We start from the raw sequence: 22207 nt of genomic DNA, 5'->3' as shown, positions 1-22207 counted from the left end.
AAGATACCACATACTTATGATTCTATGGGAAAAGATTGATCATGATGAGGGGGGGGGGAAAGCTTATTTGTAAACAATTTAAATCTTTAGTTTAATTTTTTTTTTCAAAATAAATGAAATACAGTTTGTTTTAATTGTAAACAGAGGGCTACAATCTGAAGACTTAGGGCAACAAAAGGGAACCAGGTAATAAAAATGCAGGATGAGAAATCAAGGAAATGTCTTTGAGATGGGGATGGATCACAACAAAGTTGCATACAAAATGGATAAAACTCCAAAGAAAAGGTGAATTCCCAAAATTATCATCACCCTTGGGTGTGGCACCCAATGCAACACTTTGGAGATGCACCAAAGAAAAAGTGTGTCCTGCAGTGACAGTATGCACAAATGGTCCAATTCAAGTTTCTCTTTGCACCTGTTTTTTTGTATTATTTTATTGTTAGTTTGCATTTTGTTATTTGAAAAGACAAAGAAAATCTTGAATGCTTTTTTTAAAATTGCCAATAAATAAAATGGGTTGTATTTGGATTTCTTAAAAACAACAGCAATGAAATGATCAGTTTTTTATTTTCAGGTGTCTGAAAATAGAGACTTCCACTTACCAATACATGGACACTGCGGTGTCATGCTGGATTTTAGTTTTCTTGCCCACATGCAGGTGCGCACAAAGAACTAGACTTTTCTGAAACAATGACAGTCTTTAATCAATAATGAATGCTCAGGGAAAAGGGAAGGGTTTCTGCAGGAGAACGAGGGTCCAGGTAGGTCCGGAGTCCGAAACCGCAGCGGTTCGGAACGGCTGGTAGGAATCGCCAAGCGAGACGCGCTCAACCAGTGAAGATCCCGGTTTAGGTTCCCGGAACGAGATCGCGGTCTGTGAAGTACAGAGAGAAAGGACATGAATAACTATGACTGGCTATTTTTTACTTTGGTTCGAGAACATAAGGCTGACGCTGACCAACAAGTGGTAACCATCGAGCGATGGCTGGTGGTTCCTCCGCTTCTTAAGCAGGCAGCCGCAGATTACCGGAATCCCCAGCAGGTGCGTCAAGCTGTCAAACTCCTCCGCGTAGCTCGTCTCTGAAAAGAACCCTCACTCCAACCTGAATCCTGACAGTACCCCCCCTTCAACGACCGCCACCTGGCGATGGGCGTGAAACTCTCGAAGAATTGACTGATCCAGAATAAACGATCCAGGAATCCAGGAGCGCTCCTCCGGGCCATACCCTTTCCAATCCACTAGATACTGAAATCCCCGACCTCGCCGACGGACATCCAGAATCTTATTTACCGTATAGGCCGGAGCTCCATCGATGAGGCGGGCAGGGGGCGGGGAAGCAACCGGAGGACACAGCGGGCTGGTCCTCACCGGTTTCAACAAGGAGACATGAAACACGGGGTGCACCTTCAGAGAAGTCGGGAGCTTGAGCCTGACCGCAGAAGGGTTTATCACTTCCCGAATCTCAAACGGCCCCAGAAATCTCGGGGACAGCTTCCGTGGTGCGGCTTTCAGGGGAATATCCCTAGCGGACAGCCAAACTTTCTGACCTGGACCATAGAGAGGGGCCGGCTTCCTCCTCCTATCAGCAAAGCGCCGGTTCTGGGCAGCGGTGCGATGTAAGGCCGCAGCAGCGTCCTTCCAGATGCGCTGACACCTGCGAATGTGGCTGTGAACCGACGCAACGGCATTCCGCGGTTCATCAGAGGGCAGGAGAGGGGGTTGGTACCCCAGTGAACACTGAAAAGGGGAGAGACCAGACGCAGAGGAAATATGAGAATTGTGCGCATACTCTACCCAGGGCAGATGAACGGACCAGGAAGAGGGGTTGGAGGAGCACAGACAGCGGAGCATAGATTCCACTTCCTGATTCAGGCGCTCAGACTGCCCGTTGGTTTGAGGATGATACCCCGAGGACATCGAAACCTTGGCCCCCAGCGCACCACAAAACTCCTTCCACACTCTGGACACGAACTGGGGCCCCCTATCGGACAGAATCTCCGTGGGAATCCCATGAAGCCTGAAAACATGTTTAATAACCAACATGGCGGTCTCCAAGGCCGACGGCAGTTTCTTAAGGGGAATCAGGTGACAGGCCTTGGAGAACCGATCGACAATGGTGAGAATGACCGTAAAACCCTTAGAGGACGGGAGGCCGGTGACAAAATCGAGTGCAACATGGGACCAGGGGCGTGTCGGGACGGGTAAGGGTTGCAGGAGACCACAGGGCGGCTGATGTAGGGACTTGTTTCTCGCACAGGTGGAGCAGGCTGAAACATACTCCTTCACGTCCTTGTGAAGGGACGGCCACCAGAAGGAGCGTTGGATTAGAGCCACGGTCCGACTGGTGCCAGGGTGACCAGAAAAAGAAGAGGCGTGGGCCCAATAGATTAGACGAGGGCGAATAGAGAGGGGAACATATACACGGTCCGGAGGGCCGGTGCCCGGATCAGGATCGGAGTGTTGAGCTGCGATTACCTGATCATAGATGTCCCAGGACACCGCCCCCAGGACGCAGGAACTCGGGACTATAGTGTCAATGACAGAGGGTTCGTCGTCCGAGGAGAACTGTCGGGAGAGGGCATCCGGTTTCACGTTCTTCGATCCAGGTCTGTAAGAGATGAGGAAGTTAAACCGGGAAAAAAAAAGGGACCACCTGGATTGCCGTGGGTTCAGCCGCTTGGCTGCCTGCAGGTACGACAGGTTTTTGTGGTCTGTCCATACTATGACCGGAAGGGCGGCTCCCTCCAGCCAGTGGCGCCACTCCGCAAAGGCCAGCTTCACCGCCAGTAGCTCACGGTCACCCACATCATAATTCCTCTCCGCAGGCAACAGGCGGCGAGAAAAAAAGGCACAAGGGTGCAGCTTGTGATCGGAAGGAGAAACTTGGGACAAAACCGCTCCCACCCCCGAATCGGAGGCATCCACCTCCACCGTGAACTGCTGAGTGGGGTCCGGTTGAATCAACACCGGAGCATCCGCAAATTTCTGCTTCAAGACCGAGAAGGCTGCATCCGCTTCTGGGGTCCAGGAAAACTGGGACTTGGTGGAGGTAAGACGGGTCATGGGACCAGCGGTCTGACTAAAGTTTCGAATAAACCTCCGGTAAAAGTTAGCGGGCTTCCAAAACCTCTGCAACTGCTTACGAGAGGCAGGAGTCGGCCATTCCAGCACCGCACGAATCCGTCCCGGATCCGGCTTCACCCGCCCACTCTCTAAAATGAACCCCAGAAACGAGATAGATGGCACGTGAAACTCGCACTTCTCCGCCTTGACATACAACCTGTTTTCCAGCAGGCGCTGGAGGACCCACCTAACGTGACGTTTGTGGTCCTCCAAATTCTTAGAAAAAATCAGAATGTCATCTAAGTAAACGAACACAAACTCATCCAAATAATCCCGCAGCACGTCGTTTATCAAGGATTGAAAAACGGCCGGGGCGTTTGTCAACCCGAAGGGCATGACCAGGTACTCGAAGTGGCCCACCGGTGTTTTAAAGGCGGTTTTCCACTCGTCGCCCTCCCGGATGCGCACCAGATGGTAAGCATTCCGCAGGTCCAACTTCGTGAAAATAGTGGCGCCGTGTACTGGTTCGAAGGCCGACGAAAGAAGGGGGAGGGGATACTTATTCTTGATTGTGATCTGGTTCAACCCCTTAAAATCAATACATGGTCTGAGAGAGCCATCCTTTTTTGAAACAAAGAAAAAACCAGCCCCTAACGGGGACGTGGAGGGGCGAATAATGCCCGCCGCCAGTGACTCGTTAATATACTTTAGCATACTCTCTCTCTCTGGCCTCGATATATTATACAGTCGACTTGAGGGCAGCGGTGCGCCGGGAAGGAGATCAATAGCACAGTCGTAGGGGCGGTGGGGCGGGAGTGAAAGTGCTTTATTTTTCTGAAACACAGAGTGTAGATCATGGTAGTCCGGAGGAATTCGAGACAAGTCCTGCTGATCCTCTTGGTCCTCCTGAGTGACGTCACCCCGAGGATTTGGCCGGGCCGACTGCAGGCAGGTTGCGTGGCAGGACCTACTCCACGCGTCCACTCTCCCCTCAACCCAATTAAGGTGGGGGTTATGTCGTCTCAGCCAGGGGAAACCCAGGACCATAGGAGACTGTGGGGAGGGAAACACAAAAAATGTCAAAACCTCGCGGTGATTTCCTGAGACTATGAGTTCCATGGGTTCTGTCTGTCGGTGAATGGTCGGTAGAGTGCCACCATCCAGAGCCGTAACCAGGATGTGCGCAGGAAGAGGAATAGTGGGAATATTCAATTGTGTCACTAAATCCGCATCGATCAGGTTCTGCTCGCACCCTGAGTCAATCAAAGCCATTATGTTTACTGACCTTTGGTTGATGGAGAGGGAGACGGGAAGAGAAAGTCGAGATTTCAAACCAGAGCAACCACCCACCAGGACTCCCGTAATCACTGGTGGGCTCTCCCTTTTAGCCGAGCGGGACATGCGGTGACGAAATGGCCCGTGAGGCCACAATAAAAGCATGCCCGGGCTTCCAACCGCCGCTGCCTCTCAGAGGCGGAGATCCTTGCTCGACCGACCTGCATGGGTTCCTCAGGCGGGAGTGCGTTCGGGGAGATGTCCTCAGAGATGTTCTGTACAGGGCTGTGTGCGAAAAACACAGGTTTAATTTCCTTTCTTTCCCGGGCCCTCCCCCGAAGCCGGTTGTCGATCCTGATGGCCAGGGAGATCAAACCCTCCAAATTGGCGGGTTCGTCCCGGCAAACAAGCTCATCTTTAATTGTGTCATCGAGAGCCTGGACAAAAGCTCCTTTAAGAGCTTCGTCATTCCACCCAGACACGGCCGCTAGAGTACGAAAGTCTATGGCGAATTCAGCCACTGAACGGGATGCCTGCTTCAGGTTCCAAAGCCGGTGGGAAATCTCAGCGCCGGATTCGGCGTAACCGAATGTTTGCTTAAACTCCTCGATGAAGGAGACAAGAGGCGTTTGAGCGAGAGCTGTCAAAGTAAACTTAGCTTCTGCCCATTTGAGGGCCTTACCCTTCAATAGTCCAACCATATAAGCTATTTTAGCAGAGTCATCGGGAAACGAGCCAGGAGCCCGGGCAAAAACAATGGAACATTGCAGGAGGAACCCACCGCACTTTCCGATTTCACCTGAATAATGTTCCGGAGTCGGGGGGGAAATTTCCCGGCCCCGGGGCAACCCCGCCGGTTCCGGTGGCGCAGCGGGCTCCGCCCGCGGCGATGGAGCGGGGTTTGCTGCTCCGGCTAGGTTTGGAGGCTGCGGGTCGGAAGCCAGACGTGAAACTAATTCCGAGACCGTGGTTTTAAGTTGATCCATCACCTGACCCTGGGAACTCTGCTGATCCAAAAGGGCGTGAAGCATGGCCTCACATGGTCGGCAGGGGTTAGTCCGGGTCTTGTGTGCGGACCTGCTGGGTCAACATGGCTCGATGGTTCTGTCATGCTGGATTTTAGTTTTCTTGCCCACATGCAGGTGCGCACAAAGAACTAGACTTTTCTGAAACAATGACAGTCTTTAATCAATAATGAATGCTCAGGGAAAAGGGAAGGGTTTCTGCAGGAGAACGAGGGTCCAGGTAGGTCCGGAGTCCGAAACCGCAGCGGTTCGGAACGGCTGGTAGGAATCGCCAAGCGAGACGCGCTCAACCAGTGAAGATCCCGGTTTAGGTTCCCGGAACGAGATCGCGGTCTGTGAAGTACAGAGAGAAAGGACATGAATAACTATGACTGGCTATTTTTTACTTTGGTTCGAGAACATAAGGCTGACGCTGACCAACAAGTGGTAACCATCGAGCGATGGCTGGTGGTTCCTCCGCTTCTTAAGCAGGCAGCCGCAGATTACCGGAATCCCCAGCAGGTGCGTCAAGCTGTCAAACTCCTCCGCGTAGCTCGTCTCTGAAAAGAACCCTCACTCCAACCTGAATCCTGACATGCGGGAGGCACTGTTTTTTCTAAAGAAGCCTCAAAGAAGATGTCCCACTTTCACCACAAAACCAGCACAGATTAACATGGACATAAAAAACAAATGCACATCCAAAATTATGATAAATTTGCACCTGTGAGCATTTATTTTATCCCATGTGCCCTCAATCTTATATTTAACCTAACTGAAAAAGCAGGTTTATTTACCTATTTATTGCCACACACTGTGAACTGTGTGGCTTAGTTGAATTGAGTGGATGATGTCATCATCATGCCGTTGTGCAATAACACAATTGCTTTTAACTATATTTAGCTCTCAGATTGCATATTCAAGCAGTAAATAATGCATCTCAGCTATCACCAGACATTACTATCGTAATTGTTTCCTTCTTGAAAGAAGGAAAAGGTACAAATGCGGCAAGAACAAACTGTTTGTAGGTTAGATGTTCCACTCCCTTTAACCTCTGTACCTCTTCTAGCTCATCACTCTCCTCAAGTTTATCTTTATTGGGTAAATAACACAGAAGTGTAAGGCTGTAATGGGTTTCCAGTTTTGATTGTCATCTGGACTGACAGCATGTATGTTGCTGAACAGTTATTTCCTGCTGTTATAGTCCCAACTAATCACTTATAACAAGTACACACTCTTTAGAAACACATGTAGATGCCAGCTACACACTTGCTCATGATGCTCAGTGGATAATCAAGACCTTTCTTTGTCAAACAAGTGTGTAATGTTTTACCAAAGGTTTATGCAACACTGATAAACATAGTTATAAACTTTTATGCATGCAGACATAAAGGCTGCCGTTCATTTTAGCTGTAACAGATCAATGACATGTTTGGTCTTAATGATCACCCTACTGTAAAAATCAACCATTAAGATATATTATTTATGATCAATTCCATGGCAGCTTTTTGAAATAAATAACTTTGTGCTGTTCTAATAATTAAAATCCCAAAAAAATCCTTTAGATCTCTTTTAAAATTATGTTAACAAAACATAGATTTTCAGTTGTTGTTTTTAAAGGTTCTGCAGATAACACCCTCTTATTTTTCTTACACAGACACCGTGTGCATATGCTCGAAGCATGTGGGCGTACAGACAAGCTCTCAGCTCACAAATGAAGCTCTAAGCATCAATATCATATTTCCTGTGGTCTTTATTTCCCAGCAAAAGTACAAAGTTTTTTTCCAACTTATTTGCAATCATGTAAAGCACATCTCTTTGTACATGTAGTTTGTTCCCCAGTTCTCCATATAAACCAAGTTACAAGCAGACTTACAGTCTTCTCAGTATGAAATTTTAAAAGGAATTCCTATTTTGTTGCAACCAACAACAAATGAGAATGCATAACAAATCTACAGTTATTTTGTTGTGTGGAATAAAAACAATCTGAAATGAAAGCAAGGAAAACAAAACATTTTTTTCTAATTTATGCACTCTTATGACTACTTTAAATGCTGTTTTATTATTTTTCACTTTTGTTCATTTATACGCTATATCCAAGTCACCATATACATCAGGAGCCTGATATAATTTACATATGCAAAGAAACAATGATCCAAACAAATTTGAGGGAAATATTTGACTGAGTTTCTCATGAGAGTCTTTTTCTTTGTTCCTGTTTTTTTTTCTATTCTGTTTTTTCATTGTTCACTTTAAAATTCTAAAATACATTTAGATACATTATTACTAGTCTATTCCATTCAAACTACATTTAATAAATGCAAAACTGCTATTATAAATGCTATTACAAATCCAAATAACTTTTCTTTTCCACAATGCTGCAATTTAAAAATTGCAGCGTTGTGGAAAAGAAAAGTGGAGCTGCAATTTAAACTTCCCTAATAAACAAAATGACACTTTTCCTTTATATGTGTGTGTGTATGTCATTCATATTTGGAGATTAAATTCTTTCCCGTGCTGAATACCCATCCTGGTCTAATTCAGACTACCTGCATGTCTGATCTTCGCTGATGACCTTTGAAGGGAGAAGATAAAGAAAACAAATTGTGTGGGAGGCTGCAGATGTGGTTTGTGATATTTTGTTCTTGTAAAGAAAGTTACGGAGGAAAAAAAAGAAGAAGAAGCACACACTATCTGCCCCCACACTGGTCCTGTTTCAGAGGTGTCACTCTTTCAAGGATTGCTGCTTGCACACAGTGCAGAAATGCAGCGCAGCACCATGGCAATGTGGTGCAACTTTACACATAAATGTCAGAGAATATCAGTCGGTGTAATTCTCTGGAAGAATGTCTGCTGTCAGAGAAAAAAAAGAATCTTCACCAACTACTGTGGAAAAAAAGACGACTCCCAAAGTCTAATAGTAAAAGTTGTGATTTCACCATAATCCAAAAGTACCTGGGGTTTTCTTCGGTAATCTAGAATTTGAATGACATATTCTAGGTTATTTCATGTTTATGCTGCAAAAAATGTGAAGTCTGAAGACAGAACTGGCATTACTATGAAGATTTCAGGCGACTTGAAACCTTCCTTTATGTTTTATGCTGCCCTCTTATGTTCAGTATGTGGAAGTGCGTGATTTATTAAATACTCGGATCAACTCAGTCATCACTCATAAAGCTTTAGGTGAAATTAGGATTAAATTTCATGGAATCAAAAAAGCAAATCATAAAACTGAAAAACGCTATGTTGCTATTAGCAACTTCTGTGAAGCAATAAGTCAAATCCATTGGGATATGGTGCACAATTTTATGGTATTGTTTAAACAATGTTAAGAAAAAATAAAAGAGGAGCTATAATATATAATTAATATTAAGTAATACAAAATTCAGATGAAATATTTAGGTGTAAAAAAAAAAAATGTTTCTCTGTACATTTTTAAGATTTAATTTTTTCTGTCATCCTGTTTTACATAAGAACTTTGACAGGTGTATGAGAAGTCTGATGTTGAGCAATGTCTTTTAAATAGCTCCAAATAGCAGTATACAACGATTTTTTTTAAAAAGTCAATTTGAGCAACCTTCAGCTCACATATGTTACACTCACCCGTCACTTTTGTAGGTACACCTTGCTGGACACCGGGTGTGTTTCTCTACTGCTGTAGCCCTTCTGCTTCAAGATTCCATATGTTACAAGCTCAGAAATGGTTTTCTTCATACCTATCATGGAACTCATTGCTTTATTATTTATTTATTTATTCATTTATTTATTTAGCTACACTTGCCTTCCTATCATTTTTGAATCATTCTATAAATATTCCTCTGGAATCAGCAAGACCTTCTCATCCACGTTTTGCTAATAACCTTACCATGTTGAATCCTCTTCTTCATTCTGATGCTCAGTTTAAGCAATTGTTCTCACCACTTTTAGAGTGTCTAAACACAATGGATTACTGCCATATGATTTGCTGGTTACAAGGAATTACATCAGGTTCATCTATGTATTATAAAATGGATTTAAAAGGGTTGATATCTGGTTTCACAGTTTGCCATAGCCTCTGCATACTAAAACCATGCACCATGTATTATTAATGTGGAATATACATATATCTTTATTTCAGAGTGTAGTGATTTGAGTTTCTCTGTGTGTTTATTTTGGTTTCTGTGTTCTGTGGAGTCTCTGTCCTGTCCCGTCTATCCCTTGATTAGTAACACCTATTACTTGTTTCCCCGGATTGTCTCCCTGTGTATTTATTCCTTGTTCCTTGTCTAATCTCTCTTGCTGTCAAGCTGTCTAGTCTTTTGGCAAATGTCTATTAAGTTACCAGTTGATACCAGTATTGAGCTAATTAGCTTTCTGTTCATTCTGTGCTGCCTGGACTTTGGAATTGTATTTTCACCATTAAATCACCATTAATTCTCTACAACCTGGGTCTGCTGTGTCAGACTCACCACCTTCATAACTGCACTTTATGACACAAAGTACTTTTTTAACTAAGTGGTAAAAGGTGTAGGTGGATGATATAATTTTAGATTCGGTTTGTTTTAATTGATATAATGAAATCCATCAAAATCGCAAACAATATTAGAACTTCAAATAATGTTATAAAAAAGATTTTTTAAAAATCAAATCTACAGTTGTGTGTGATGAATGAACACAATGTTCACAACCCTGTATTAAAAAATTATTTAATGCTGAAATTATTATGAAAAATGTCTTTTGAAAGACCATTTACAGAAATTATTTTCATTAGCGTTTTGTGTTTTTTCTTGCTTTGTTGCGGGCAGCTTACTCCTTAATCGGGACTGTGGGCTGCCAGCTATTTGGACTGGCAAACATGTGAGAGCAACTCTGTGACTGAAAGCACAAGTGATGTTCCCTAAAGCTTCATCAAATCAATAAGTGAGTTGATTCATTCAGCACATGTTAACAGTGGTCGATGCACAATCAATGCTAAAAATGTGGCCGTATCACTAAAGCAGAAAGGGGCTTTATATATGTGCCTATTGAACACATTATTTAACTTTTTAGAAAACTACATGAAGGGAAGATACTTTAACAGAAATAAAATAATGAAAAGTAAAACTCATTTGTGGAGAGAAAGAAACAAGAAAACAGCAGAGGTGTGTGTTTTCCTTTGGAAGCTCTGTTGACACATGCTTGGGGAGATTAGACTCGTTTTATGAGCTTACTCACCAGGCAAAGCAAAAATGCTGGATTATCCCCTTAAGAACTCTGGAATGGCTATGCCAAAAAAAAAAAAAAATGGACTGGGTTTTCCTAACCTTAACCCTATCTGTTCATTTATCTGTGAAGATTAAATATGATTTCATGTATGGCTTAAAAACTTAACCAAAGCATTTTTACAAAAGAAAAAAAAATCAGAGAAATAAACCTTTTAATATTTTTTTTCAAATATTTAATTTGGTTTATCTTTGTTAAAGCATGACTCAAAGTCATGTGGACCTTTATTGACAACCATGGTTGTGTCAGTGACAGTCCTTTTTCTCACCCTTGTCTAATCTATTACAGTCTGACATTACTGTGCTGACTCACTGGGCCCATGATCAGCTGATTGATTCATCATTAGAGCAGGCATGCGGAGTTTGATGGCCTATAAGCCATCAAACTCAATGCTCATATAGGACACTTGTTACTGGAGTACATACAAATACATATATGATATACCATTTACAAATATATAGCACAAATTAGTTTTGTTTAACCTTTCATTGTATTCAGTAACTCAGTCCACAAAGTGACCCAATATATAAATCAATTACACATATATAATTTATAATATTTTCACTCCTTTATTTCTGTTAATCATTATGATTTCCCACTTACAGTCAATGGAAACAAACACAACATTTAAGATTAGAATAGTCCATCTGAAAAATAAAAAAATAAAAAAAACAGCAACGTGAGATTATCGTAAAGAAAGTTGCTCGAAGGTTATTGTTTTCAACAATAACCTTTCACCATTAATAAATATATCTATAAACGGACATTGTCATAGTGGATAAACAACAGAGGAAAGCCGTTGTGGTGGATGTAGCAATACCATGCTCAGAAAAAAGGAGCATGAGAAACTGGAGAAATACCAGGGCCTAAGGGAGGAACTGGAGAGGGCCTGGAAGGTGAAGACCACAGTGGTGCCTGTGGTCATCGGGGCCCTCGGGGCAGTCACCCTCAAACTGGGGCAGTGGCTACAACAGATCCCAGGAACAACATCAGACATCTCAGTCCAGAAATGTACAGTCCTAGGCACAGCCAAGATACTGTGCAGAACCCTCAAGCTCCCAGGCCTCTGGCAGAGGACCTGAAAGAAGAAAGACGAAAGAAAGAGAGAAGACCACCCGCAGTGGGTGAGAAGGGAATTATTATATATTCTTCACAAAGGTTCTTCTATGGAAAAAAAAACTGTAAAATTTCCATAAATACACTTCTAAATCTTGTGAATGTAAAAGTTATTCTGGCTGCAGAGGTTAGGTTTACATCATATTAAACCTTATAAGACTGATGCACCTCAATTTAAAATGTTTGTGAAGGAAGGTACCTTTGGAAAGTTAAGATGAAATGTTTTTTATTTATTTTATTTATGCTTAATCAAGAGGAACAATCATGGGAAGGGATAGTCAATATTTGACCAAAAATTCTTGACAAAACTTATCTTTGATGGAAAAATGCTCTTGGAAATACATTTTTACAGTTGTGATTTTATTTTATTTATTTTTTTCAGAGCATGATGAAAACAAATCCTTTCCAAATTTGTCTCAGAAAACCGCTAAGGGTTCAAATAAAAATTTAAAGATACATCCCACCACCACTGTGTACCGTTTGTTTCGATAACGTCATCAAACACCGACACTGACGTCATCAGTGCTTACCAAGGCAGCATGGCGTTCCTCGGTAACTAGAATGCTAATAGCGCAACGGTGTTTTTAAAGACTTATGAAGGCTTTTCGCCGATCATCAGCGCATCTAACTGGCTTACCATCTTCAGGTTTGTGGTTTCTTTCTTGACAAGTTACAGCTGGATGATTGCGGGACGTAGTCCGGCCTCATAATGCAGACTGTGAAGGTCGCCCGGGTTGCCTCAGCAGCATTAAAAGCCCTCGGATCAGGCAGGCTGTTCCGCTCTGAGCGCCTCACGGCGTCTTTAAGCCATCCTTTCTCAGTGACACAGACTCATTTTTGTCCAACCGAGCCGAACCAAGAGGACACGGTGATCATCCGCGTCCCACGCTACTTGCTAAAGCGCGTGGAAACTGTGAAGCAAGCCCGAGGCAAACCCAAGATCAGCACAGTCAAAGCGGGCAAGTTGCTGATCCAGAGCAGGAACCCTTCTCTGAACCAGTCTGCCGGGTTCACCGCGGGGAAGTTCGAGCAGCCCGTCCTCTGCTCCAAGGGATGGAAACACAGTAAGTCATTTGGTGACTACTTCACCATCAACAACATCAAAGAAGTGGCTCCTTTTATTGCATCCAGCCAGAGTGGGGACACCGAGCAGAAACCACTCACAACCTTTCAGGATCTTCACATCTGCAAGGAGCTGGTTGAAACTTTGGAGAGAGTCAAGATCACGCACCCCACTATTGTTCAGCTTCAGACCATCCCAAAGGTCATGAGAGGTCACAACATCCTGTGTGCTGCAGAGACAGGGAGTGGGAAGACCCTGAGCTACCTACTGCCTGTTGTTCACAGCCTGCAGGCAAACACACAAGACCAAACGACGGACAAGATCCGAGCTGTGGTTGTGGTTCCGTCCAGGGAGCTGGCTGAGCAGGTGGCGGCTGTGTCCAGGACTCTGTGTGCGCCATTGGGTTTGCGAACTAGTTCTGTGGGTGGAGGGCGAGGTGTTGGTCACATCAAGACAGTCTTTAGAAGGAATCATCCAGATATCTTGGTGGCCACACCAGGTGGCCTGGTTAAAGGCCTGCGTAGAAACTGCTTGGATTTGAACGAGCTGAACTTCTTGGTGGTGGATGAGGCCGACACCATGTTTGACGCCAGCTTCTCTGATTTACTTTCGGAAATTTTATCTCATACAAACATTGCGAGCAATCCCAAGGAGACACGAGGCCTGGGCCATAAAACCCAGCTGCTCCTGATCGGAGCGACCTTCCCAGATGGGGTCGGAGAAGTTCTCAGCAAGGTGACAGACCTGGGCAAAATTGTTACAATTAAGAGCAAGATGCTGCACTATCTCATGCCCCACGTCAAGCAAACCTTCCTGAAGGTAAAGGGTGCCGACAAAGTCCTGGAGCTCTACCAATACCTAAATAAGCTCCAGCATGAGAAAGGAGGAGGTGCTGCTCTAGTGTTCTGCAACAAGTCCTCCACTGTGAACTGGCTGGGCTACTCATTGGAGGAGATGAAGGTCCAGCACGCTCGCCTGCAGGGGGAGATGCCTGCTGTGGTGCGGACGGGAATCTTTCACTCCTTCCAGAAGGGCGCTGTGAATGTCTTAATATGCACGGACATAGCTTCGCGTGGCTTGGACACTTCCGGGGTGCGCTTGGTTGTCAACTACGACTTCCCTGAGTCCCACACGGACTACATCCACCGAGCAGGGAGAGTGGGGAGAGCAGGAGGGATGGAGGACGGGGAGGTGCTCAGCTTCGTCACGCACCCCTGGGACGTGGAGCTGGTGCAGAACATCGAGACAGCAGCTCGAAGAAAGACCAGTTTGCCGGGGTTGAAATCTGAGATCCAGGAGCCGAAAGTAAATGATTCACATGTTGGGAGATAATTAATGTAACCAGAGAAACTGATTGTGTAACACATGAATGATGAATAAAATGTTGTATTACTGGTTTATCCATCATATTTCTGTGATTATTGTGCTTGTTAGACATATTTCCATTCTAATTCAGGGGTGTCCAAATTGCTGTCTTTGATTTGTTTTTTGTGACCCCTCATTCGCAGTTCAAGAGTGGCAGGAAACTGTAGACCGCTTTTATTTTTAAGACTTTTTCAGACCTACAATAATGCGTTCTCTTCTACTTTGATTAAAAGTATAGCATTTTTCATTTATCGCAAAGCAAGTAAAAAGTAACAAGTTCTGATTGATTATTTTCTGCTTTTAGTTGGACAAATACAAAATATGACCACTGAGTGTTTTCAGCTTGCCAGTTTTGGAACCAAGGTGCAAAACGTTTGGATAATTTTGCTGTAATCGAAATAAAAAGCTATTTTTAAACAAAAGCACTCATTGAATTTACAAAAATGTTTGCTGAGTAGATACAAAAGAAGGTTACCATTTTGTACATGGTCAACAATTGTTTGGGTTTTATAATATCTTTTAATTAAATGAAATTCTGTGTGCATATTCTCTTGAGCCTGGTACATACAGATTACATTTTCTGGAGCAAATTTGTTGCATTTTCACATTGTCTATTGTCTATTTTCACTGAGCTAACAAAAATGGAAAATTCTGAAAAAATGAAACTCTGGAGGAATTTTGAAACAAAATGTGCAGAGACCCTTTTTGTGTTATATATTTATTCTACTGTATGGTTATAAAGTTTAGTTTTCACATTTGTTTCTTCAAACAAAGGTCTTTCGGGATTATGAATCACAATAAAAATTGTTGTATTTCTTGCCTGACTAGCAAGTGTCATCTTGCTTAAATAAAAATGTGATTTTTTTAAAAATTTAAGTTTGTATAAATCTTTTGGTATCTTCTTGGAGAAAAACAATTATGCACCCCGTATTGATTGCTTTTAACCACACGATGGCGACATTTATTTGATTTTTACTTGGCCCTTAGTAGTTCACTTTTTTCATGATTCGCCAGAGAATCATGAAAAAGTTGTCTGCCTCAGACAGTATCTGGAGCGTCTAGAGATGTTGCGACATCTTTTTACATGTTATTTTAAATGGACAATATATAAATATATATTTTAATATGGACTATTCCAAAATAGAACAAGCTAAATTTTGACTTCCATTTGCTACAACTAAATGGGAGTTATGAAAAACAAATGGCAGTGGATTGTTGGAATGCTTGAGACTGCATAGAGATTATAGCAGCAGACTAATATCAGTGTTAGGCAGACAGTGTTAACTTTAAGTAACAAGAGGCTTGTATCAGAATGTCTGGTATTTAGCTGTAGTTATCCTCCAGCCAGGGGTCAACATCCCCAAGCTTCGACCCCTCCTCATTTAGGATCGTGTTTTTATCCAACTGTACCCTGACAACACAGACCCAGTCTCCAATTATAGCACGTGGAGCAACTGCTACCAATCCCTCAACTTATATTTTTAACTGAGCTCAGCTAAAGTAAAGTATTATTAAAGTGAGAAACATGTGCACATCATGTATCACACTTCCAGTTGCCCAGTGAGCCTCACTTGGTGAATAGAGTCAGTTATCAGTTGGAGTGTTGCCTACTTTGTGGCTCTGGAGATTAAATACATACAAAAGAACAACTTAATATGTTGCAGCTAGGCAACATATTAGGAATTATGAATTGTGTTTCTGGTTTTAACAGAAAAAAAAAAAAACTCTTTGGTTAAGCAGAAACATGCTAATCTAAGCAGCTTCCTAGACCTAGCTGACAGACTGAGCAACTTTCTTTGAAAAGTTGCAGAAACTGATATTTAGATGCAAGTTTAACTACAGTGTAGAAAATACTGTTTTATTTCAAATAGATAAAACCACAGTAAAAATGTACAGTTTCAATAAAAGCAGAACAATGCACTTCAATAATTGCTTTCATGAGACTTTCGTAGACACACTTTTCACATAAAAAAGGGAAACATAATAAAGCAATCTATAAAAGGATAAAAAAAAATGAGGCGAAAAATTCCAGACAGAATAAACAGAAAAGGGCTACATCAGGGTCTGGGACCCCATTACAAAGAGAAGAAAGTAAAGGAGATATATATTTTTTTTCTGATTAGAAGTTGTTTCACAGAATGAGTTTAGCTAGCTGAGCATACAAGTTCAACATTTCTTTAAATAAACAGCAATACGTCTATGCACGGCTTAAAAGACAATCAATAATATCTTAAAATACGTCTATGCACGGCTTAAAAGACAATCAATAATATCTTAAAATGTCTCCTGCAGAGAACAGAAAGCCAAAACTGACATTACACATATTTTAATGATGGAGAAAGTAGAGCTGTTATGGAACAAATGATTCATTATTTATTAGTTTATTTTGACTTGACCTCATTAATCTGGGTCTTTTTCAAGAACATGGTCCATCTCAGTAAGATCTAATATAAACACCAGGTTGCTGTAAAATATGTTGATATAGCTTGGAAGGATACCATGATCATTAATGTGAGAACTTGTGTAAATCAGCATCTCCATAAAGCTTCTCTACAGAGGATGACATGAAGTGCTTGAAATTTCACTAGAACCTCAAGAAAGTTGAATTTGTGCCTTCACCTTTTCCTCTGGATTTGTTAGTCTTGATATCTGAAATGCATACTTCACTGTCATCTGAAATGACTAAGGACCAGCCTGTCTTTCTCATCGGTGCAGGTAAGGCAGTTCAGATGTAAAGGGATGTAACTGTAGAAGCTTTCCTGGATACATCCATGTGTGGTGGCTCTTGAAGCACAGACTCCATTCACCGTCTGCTCCTGGTTATCTTCCCCAAACTCTTCAACGGCCTTTGGATTAAAATTCCTCCTAAAGCTGCAGTCATTCCTGTTGCACGTCCACCTTCCTTTTCCCTATAAACCTTTTTCCTTTCACTTAACTTTCCTTGTATGTGCTTGGATAACGGACTCTGTGAAGCGCCAGCTTCTTTAGCAGACGCAAAGTAACTGAAATTTTAGTTTTCAAATGCTCGCCGTATTAATCAAAGTTAGTGGAAATAAACACTTGAACCATTTAACTCTGTGCACCAGTTCAACTTTTTTAATTGAATTACTTTTAAAAAAATTCTTCAATAGTATCTGAATTTATTAAGCTACTCATGCATATACTATTCATTCTGACCCATTGTGTAGTTCCAAGGGTTGCGCATCCGAGCCGACGGACTACAAAACGTACTGGCCAGTTATAATGACGCATTTCCTCTTTGTCCCACTCCCCATTTACACACATCCACGCACATCTAACAACACTGTCGCTTCGCCGCGCTCTCTCTCCCTCTCTCTCACATACACACACAGCACACCGTCCGGAGCCACTTGGAAATTTCTCTCAACGTGCAGGATATCTCGGTGCTAAGCAGCGGGACTGCATGCTGGCCGGCTGCTGGTTTATGTGCGTCTTGTCGCTTGAAATGCCCCAGCAGCGCATCTGAAGGTAGGTCTATACTCCAATCCTGTAATCGGCTTATTGTGGAGCCCATCTCCCCCGCAGATCTGGGTGACCTCCTCTCTTTATAATATTCAAACAGCGCCCAGCGTGTATCCCAGCATGCATGCGAGTCTGTGTTAGTGCGTGACTGTCCCGCTTTACGCTGTGGATATTTTTTCAGTTCTTTTGTTAATTCTCATATGAAACAACTTGTTCGCCGTCTTCATCTTTTCGTTTATTTTTTTGCGGGGAGTTTACAAGCCACGGGGCTACTACAGCTGAGGCTCGCCTGGTGAGTTTGCGGGCATTTAAATATAACAATTATCCTGCTCCTGAAGCCACAGCTCTCCAGCCTGCGAATTGCGGCGGTTGTGCAGGACTCGTAAGCGTGGAGAGTTCACGGATAGGCTGGAAACATGAATTACACCACACTGGCCAGAGAGAAGCCAGCCTCCGCCATGTTTCCATGTCAGTCAAAGCTTCCACTAAATGCCAAAGGCAACTGTTTCTAACTTTTTTTTGTTTGTTTAATTTTTAACCCTACAGCTTATTTTAACTGACGACCCACGCAAAGCGCATTTCTAGATTGCTTAGCATCGCACTTTATTGAACTTGTAGGGACGCGCCTGTATTCTGCAGAGCCCAACGTATCTTTCAGTACAGCGTGGGTTCCCACGCTTTGGTTGCGATTCCCCACCAAATTAGCGTCTGTGATTTCACGACGAGTGTGCAGGAGAGCGCATCAAATGCAACGCATGCCCGCTTGTGTTGGGTAAACGCTGATGATGGGAGTCTGTCTGTGTCTCCGCTCCGCTGCCACACCCCTTCATTGAAATCCGAGGCGCCGATATTTATTCAGCCTTTATTTTATATACAGGTGAACACATGCTGGCGCAGGAAATCTCGTGATATCTTCAGATGTCATCGCCCCCACGCTGAGTCCTTGCGTCTGTTTGCAGGCGCAAGTTTGTGCGCGCGGATCGATAGGCTCTCATGGCTGCTGTAGTATTACAGCCTAGCGGGTCAGTCAGCAGCCAATGAATTTTAGAGTGGCTGTCTGTAGACTGTGAGTCGGCCAGGAGGCAGGCGTGACGGGTCGTATGGGATGGGGGGTTCAGAGTGGTGGGCAACCTCCGTTGTTTGATGTGCAAGTGAGTTTAATGGCCAAAAGTAAATCCTCCTCTGAAATCCCCTCACCTCTCACACTCTCCCCCTCTGAGTGCCTGGACCTTGGCTTGTCAGAAAAAGACACATGACCTTATAGGCTGCAGCCGCTCCACTCTGTATGCAATTCCTCAGGAGCAAGTGCTCTCCTAGCTGTTGTCTTACAAATCGCATGGGTATGTCGAACATTAGCCTGTGTTTGGATTGGAGGTAAACAGTAAAATGGAATAGCAATCTTCTTACCAATCGCAAAGGAACTTCTCAGATGTAATAATGGGTGCATTTCAAGCAAGAAGCATTAACATTTTGCAGGCAAATAATAAATTAGACCAGTTATACTTTCACTGTGTTTGGTGCTCATGGCTGCAGGTGTATCTAAATACAGCTAATCAAAAGGTTTATTTATTTCAGTAATTCCACCTAAAAACTGAAGCTCAAATAGATTCAGTACTTAGAAAGTGGTATTTTAAGCATTATTATAATTATGGTTCACAGCTAATATAAACCCAACATTCAGTTTCTCAGAAAATTAGAATGATTAAAAGGTATTTTTATGATGCAAATGTTATACTTTAGCTTACATAATCACAAGTCGACCTCCTCTACAATGAGGGTAAGCCACATCATTGCTACAGAGACTGGGTGTTCAGTGTTTCCAAACACAGAACAAGGTATATAAATGGAAATGGGAGTGGAATGAAAAGTGTGAGAGAAAAAGGTGTGCAAGCTATAGGCATAGCCTTCCTTCCGGAGCCTCCACAAACATGCAAGCTACTACTGTCACTTTCTTCGTGTTTCAATCTGTTTGAAAATCAAGGTCTGTGAATCCGATGGAAGGAAACTTCACCTGAAGTTTCTACAGTGATTGATCATTTGTGGAGCCATGTCAAAGTTGGTGCAGTTAATCAATCTGGAACTTTTTGAACACTTCATACTTTCCTCTTTCTGGCAGCACTTGGCACCCGCTCACTTTAAATAACTAGTTTAGCAATGATAGTCGGCATCAATTAAACCTGGCCAGCAAACTCACCTGACACACAATATGTCTGTAGTATCAAGAGAAAGAACATGGAAACAAGAGCCAAATGTTCAGATGAAATAAAGGTTATTATTATTATTATTATTGTAAGCTGGACTTCCTTAACACCACAGCAGAGCCACAGGCTGAGTGCATCCATACCATGCTGCACTGATGCAGTAACACATGCAAAAGAACCCCAACCAATACTCAAATTGTTGTGAACATTTCACTCTGTTTTTCAATAAATTCAGTAACTGAAATAAGTAAATGCTCTGCTAATTATTTTCATTTATTGAAATGAGCTTGCAGATGAGGATCTCCAAAATGCTTAAACTTTAAGACAGTGGTGGGGAAAAAAACAAACTAAAAAAAGAAAGGAAACTATTTCTTCTTAATAACATGAAGCCATTAGATTAGATTGATTCATCCAGTAAGCATGGTGGTTCCTGTGGGAGTGAAAAGCATCCATCCTGAATCTGCAGCCGCAAAGAGAACATTCCTGCTGCTCCCCAAAGTGTCCCGTATTAAAAATCTGTCCTTTCAAAATGGGAGCTCCTTGTCTAATGAGGCGGGCCTTTCGCGCTTCTGCGCCCATTGCCTCTTTTTCCCTTCTCTGAAAATGTCAGATTTTCTCCCCAAGAACCTTGTAGATAAGTCTTGCCTTCAGCTGCTGCTGCTCCTGCTTGGTATGCGGCTCCACCACCGGCGACAGCCCCAATCATTTATTTAACCGACCAAACTCGCATAACAGCAACAATCAGCAGCCTTCTCATTACATTTCTAAGTGCACTGACCTTTGGGGGAACGTGTTTATGCATCTGTTCTGCTATTTGATATTTCTGTAACATAATTATCAGCCAATACACCAAACAGAGTAGCTGTTCAGTTATATAGTGCTGAAATCACTTCAGGGAAGGCACTGCTGGTTAAAGACACCATTTAAAGCATCTTCATTTTTTATAGCATAGAATAAGATTTAGCAGAATCTATATAATGTATGTTAATGGACAACGAAGAAAGCTGTAAACTATCAGTGACAATTGATCACCAATTTTACTTTGGTGATGAACATTTCCTACCAACATTGTCAAGTTACTCTACTACACGTGGCCAATTTATTGATTTGTGTCTTTGTTCTGTATGAAAACAGGCCTCTGTCATGAGCAGTGGCCACCAGGGAAGTAATGAGCATGAACCCATAACGACATTTTAATCACAGTGTGGATCACAGAAGGAGAGAGAGCAAACAGTTTGCTGCAGCTGTGCTCGGTCAGGTAGCCCTGCTGTGCAGTCAGGGAAAAAATGGCCAGGCGGGAAATGTCATTATCATCCAGGTCAATCATTGTTGCAGAGCTGTGGTCTGCAAGTACAGCTCGGTTATTACCATTTACCTGCAGGAGATTGCAAATAATGGTGTGGGAAGCACAGTTTGCGATTGGTGTGATTAACAGCCTGTTAGAATTAAATAGATGAAATGCAATTAGATTAAATAAAAAAGCATGCTTGCATCAAGTATTTCTTTGCAGTTCTTTTTCACGATTTCTAATTTATATCCCCTAATACCTGGCTGGCCCAATGTTGCTCAGAAGTAAGTTTAAAAAAAGCGTAGTTTTTTTTTCTCTTTGCTGTTTTCTTTTTCCGTGCAATCTTGAAGCCTGAGACAAATGTTAGGAAATGGTTGCCAGGTTGGTAACTAAGCAAGCTGTGTTTGGTGGCCAAACTTGCCAGATATAATCTGTGCACTGTTCTTTCCTTCCCCACACTTCAGAGAGATTTCTCCAAATTGGAGGTTATCATTGTGTTGTGCACAAATTGAGAGAAAATCATTTCTGCTGACATCATACCGAACCACAGCTGTAGTTTATTAGCCATGTTTTATATTGGCTCTATATCTCAATTTAAAGTCGAAAGTAATACGTTTGTTATTTAGAGAGGAAGATGATGTTCAGCTGATATTTTTGTGTGGAACAGTTTAGATGAGAGTTGGCTGCTTTGCTAAAGGTTTCATTTATTGGCTTCCTTACTGGAAAAATAAAAATAAAGACAAGTTGGAAAAGACTCGGTTTCAAGCAAAGGAGTTCAGCTTCATTTCCACTCAGCTGTAGAATACGGCACGGGTCGGTGCGGTTCGGTACGCCATTTTATGGCACGGCGTATTTAAGAAAGTGCTTCCACCACCAGTTGGGCTCTCACTGGGCAGGTGGGGTGAAACGCAAACGCCTAGCATGTTGACATACTCTCCTCGTGCTTGTTGTAAGCACGAGACGAGTATTTTCTGTCATCCAATCAGTCGACTGTTGTGTGACACCACTTGCTCTACACTAACTTTGCTGTGCTATTGTCTTGTGGAACTACAACTGAAGGGGGCCCAGAAATAATGCACTATGGGTGTGAACTGCTTTTATAATGGAAAC

General features: G+C 42.8%; 2 protein-coding genes across 5 annotated transcripts in view; both read left to right on the top strand.

Annotated features, from left to right (window-relative positions):
- The first annotated feature begins 12178 nt into the window (after positions 1–12178).
- ddx28 (DEAD (Asp-Glu-Ala-Asp) box polypeptide 28) lies at positions 12179–14167 on the top strand. The gene has a single exon (XM_044095822.1). It carries the CDS (start codon positions 12407–12409, stop codon positions 14090–14092), a length of 1686 nt encoding a protein of 561 aa, XP_043951757.1. The 5' UTR covers positions 12179–12406; the 3' UTR covers positions 14093–14167.
- A 3242-nt stretch (positions 14168–17409) lies between these two features.
- tln2a (talin 2a) overlaps positions 17410–22207 on the top strand; it is a 79184-nt gene continuing 74386 nt past the window's right edge. For 3 of the 4 annotated variants that reach the window (XM_044139935.1, XM_044139944.1, XM_044139917.1), the window contains exon 1: positions 17410–17614. The gene's annotated coding sequence lies outside the window, so the exon portion shown is untranslated. Of the gene's footprint in view, positions 17615–17784; positions 17901–22207 lie in introns of those variants that run through there. The other variant, XM_044139927.1, reaches the window with a different exon arrangement.

Source organism: Gambusia affinis, linkage group LG02 (genome assembly GCF_019740435.1).
Source record: "Gambusia affinis linkage group LG02, SWU_Gaff_1.0, whole genome shotgun sequence".
Lineage (NCBI taxonomy): Eukaryota > Metazoa > Chordata > Actinopteri > Cyprinodontiformes > Poeciliidae > Gambusia > Gambusia affinis.
Note: the sequence above shows the minus strand (reverse complement) of the source record. Positions and strands in the feature narration are given on the sequence as shown.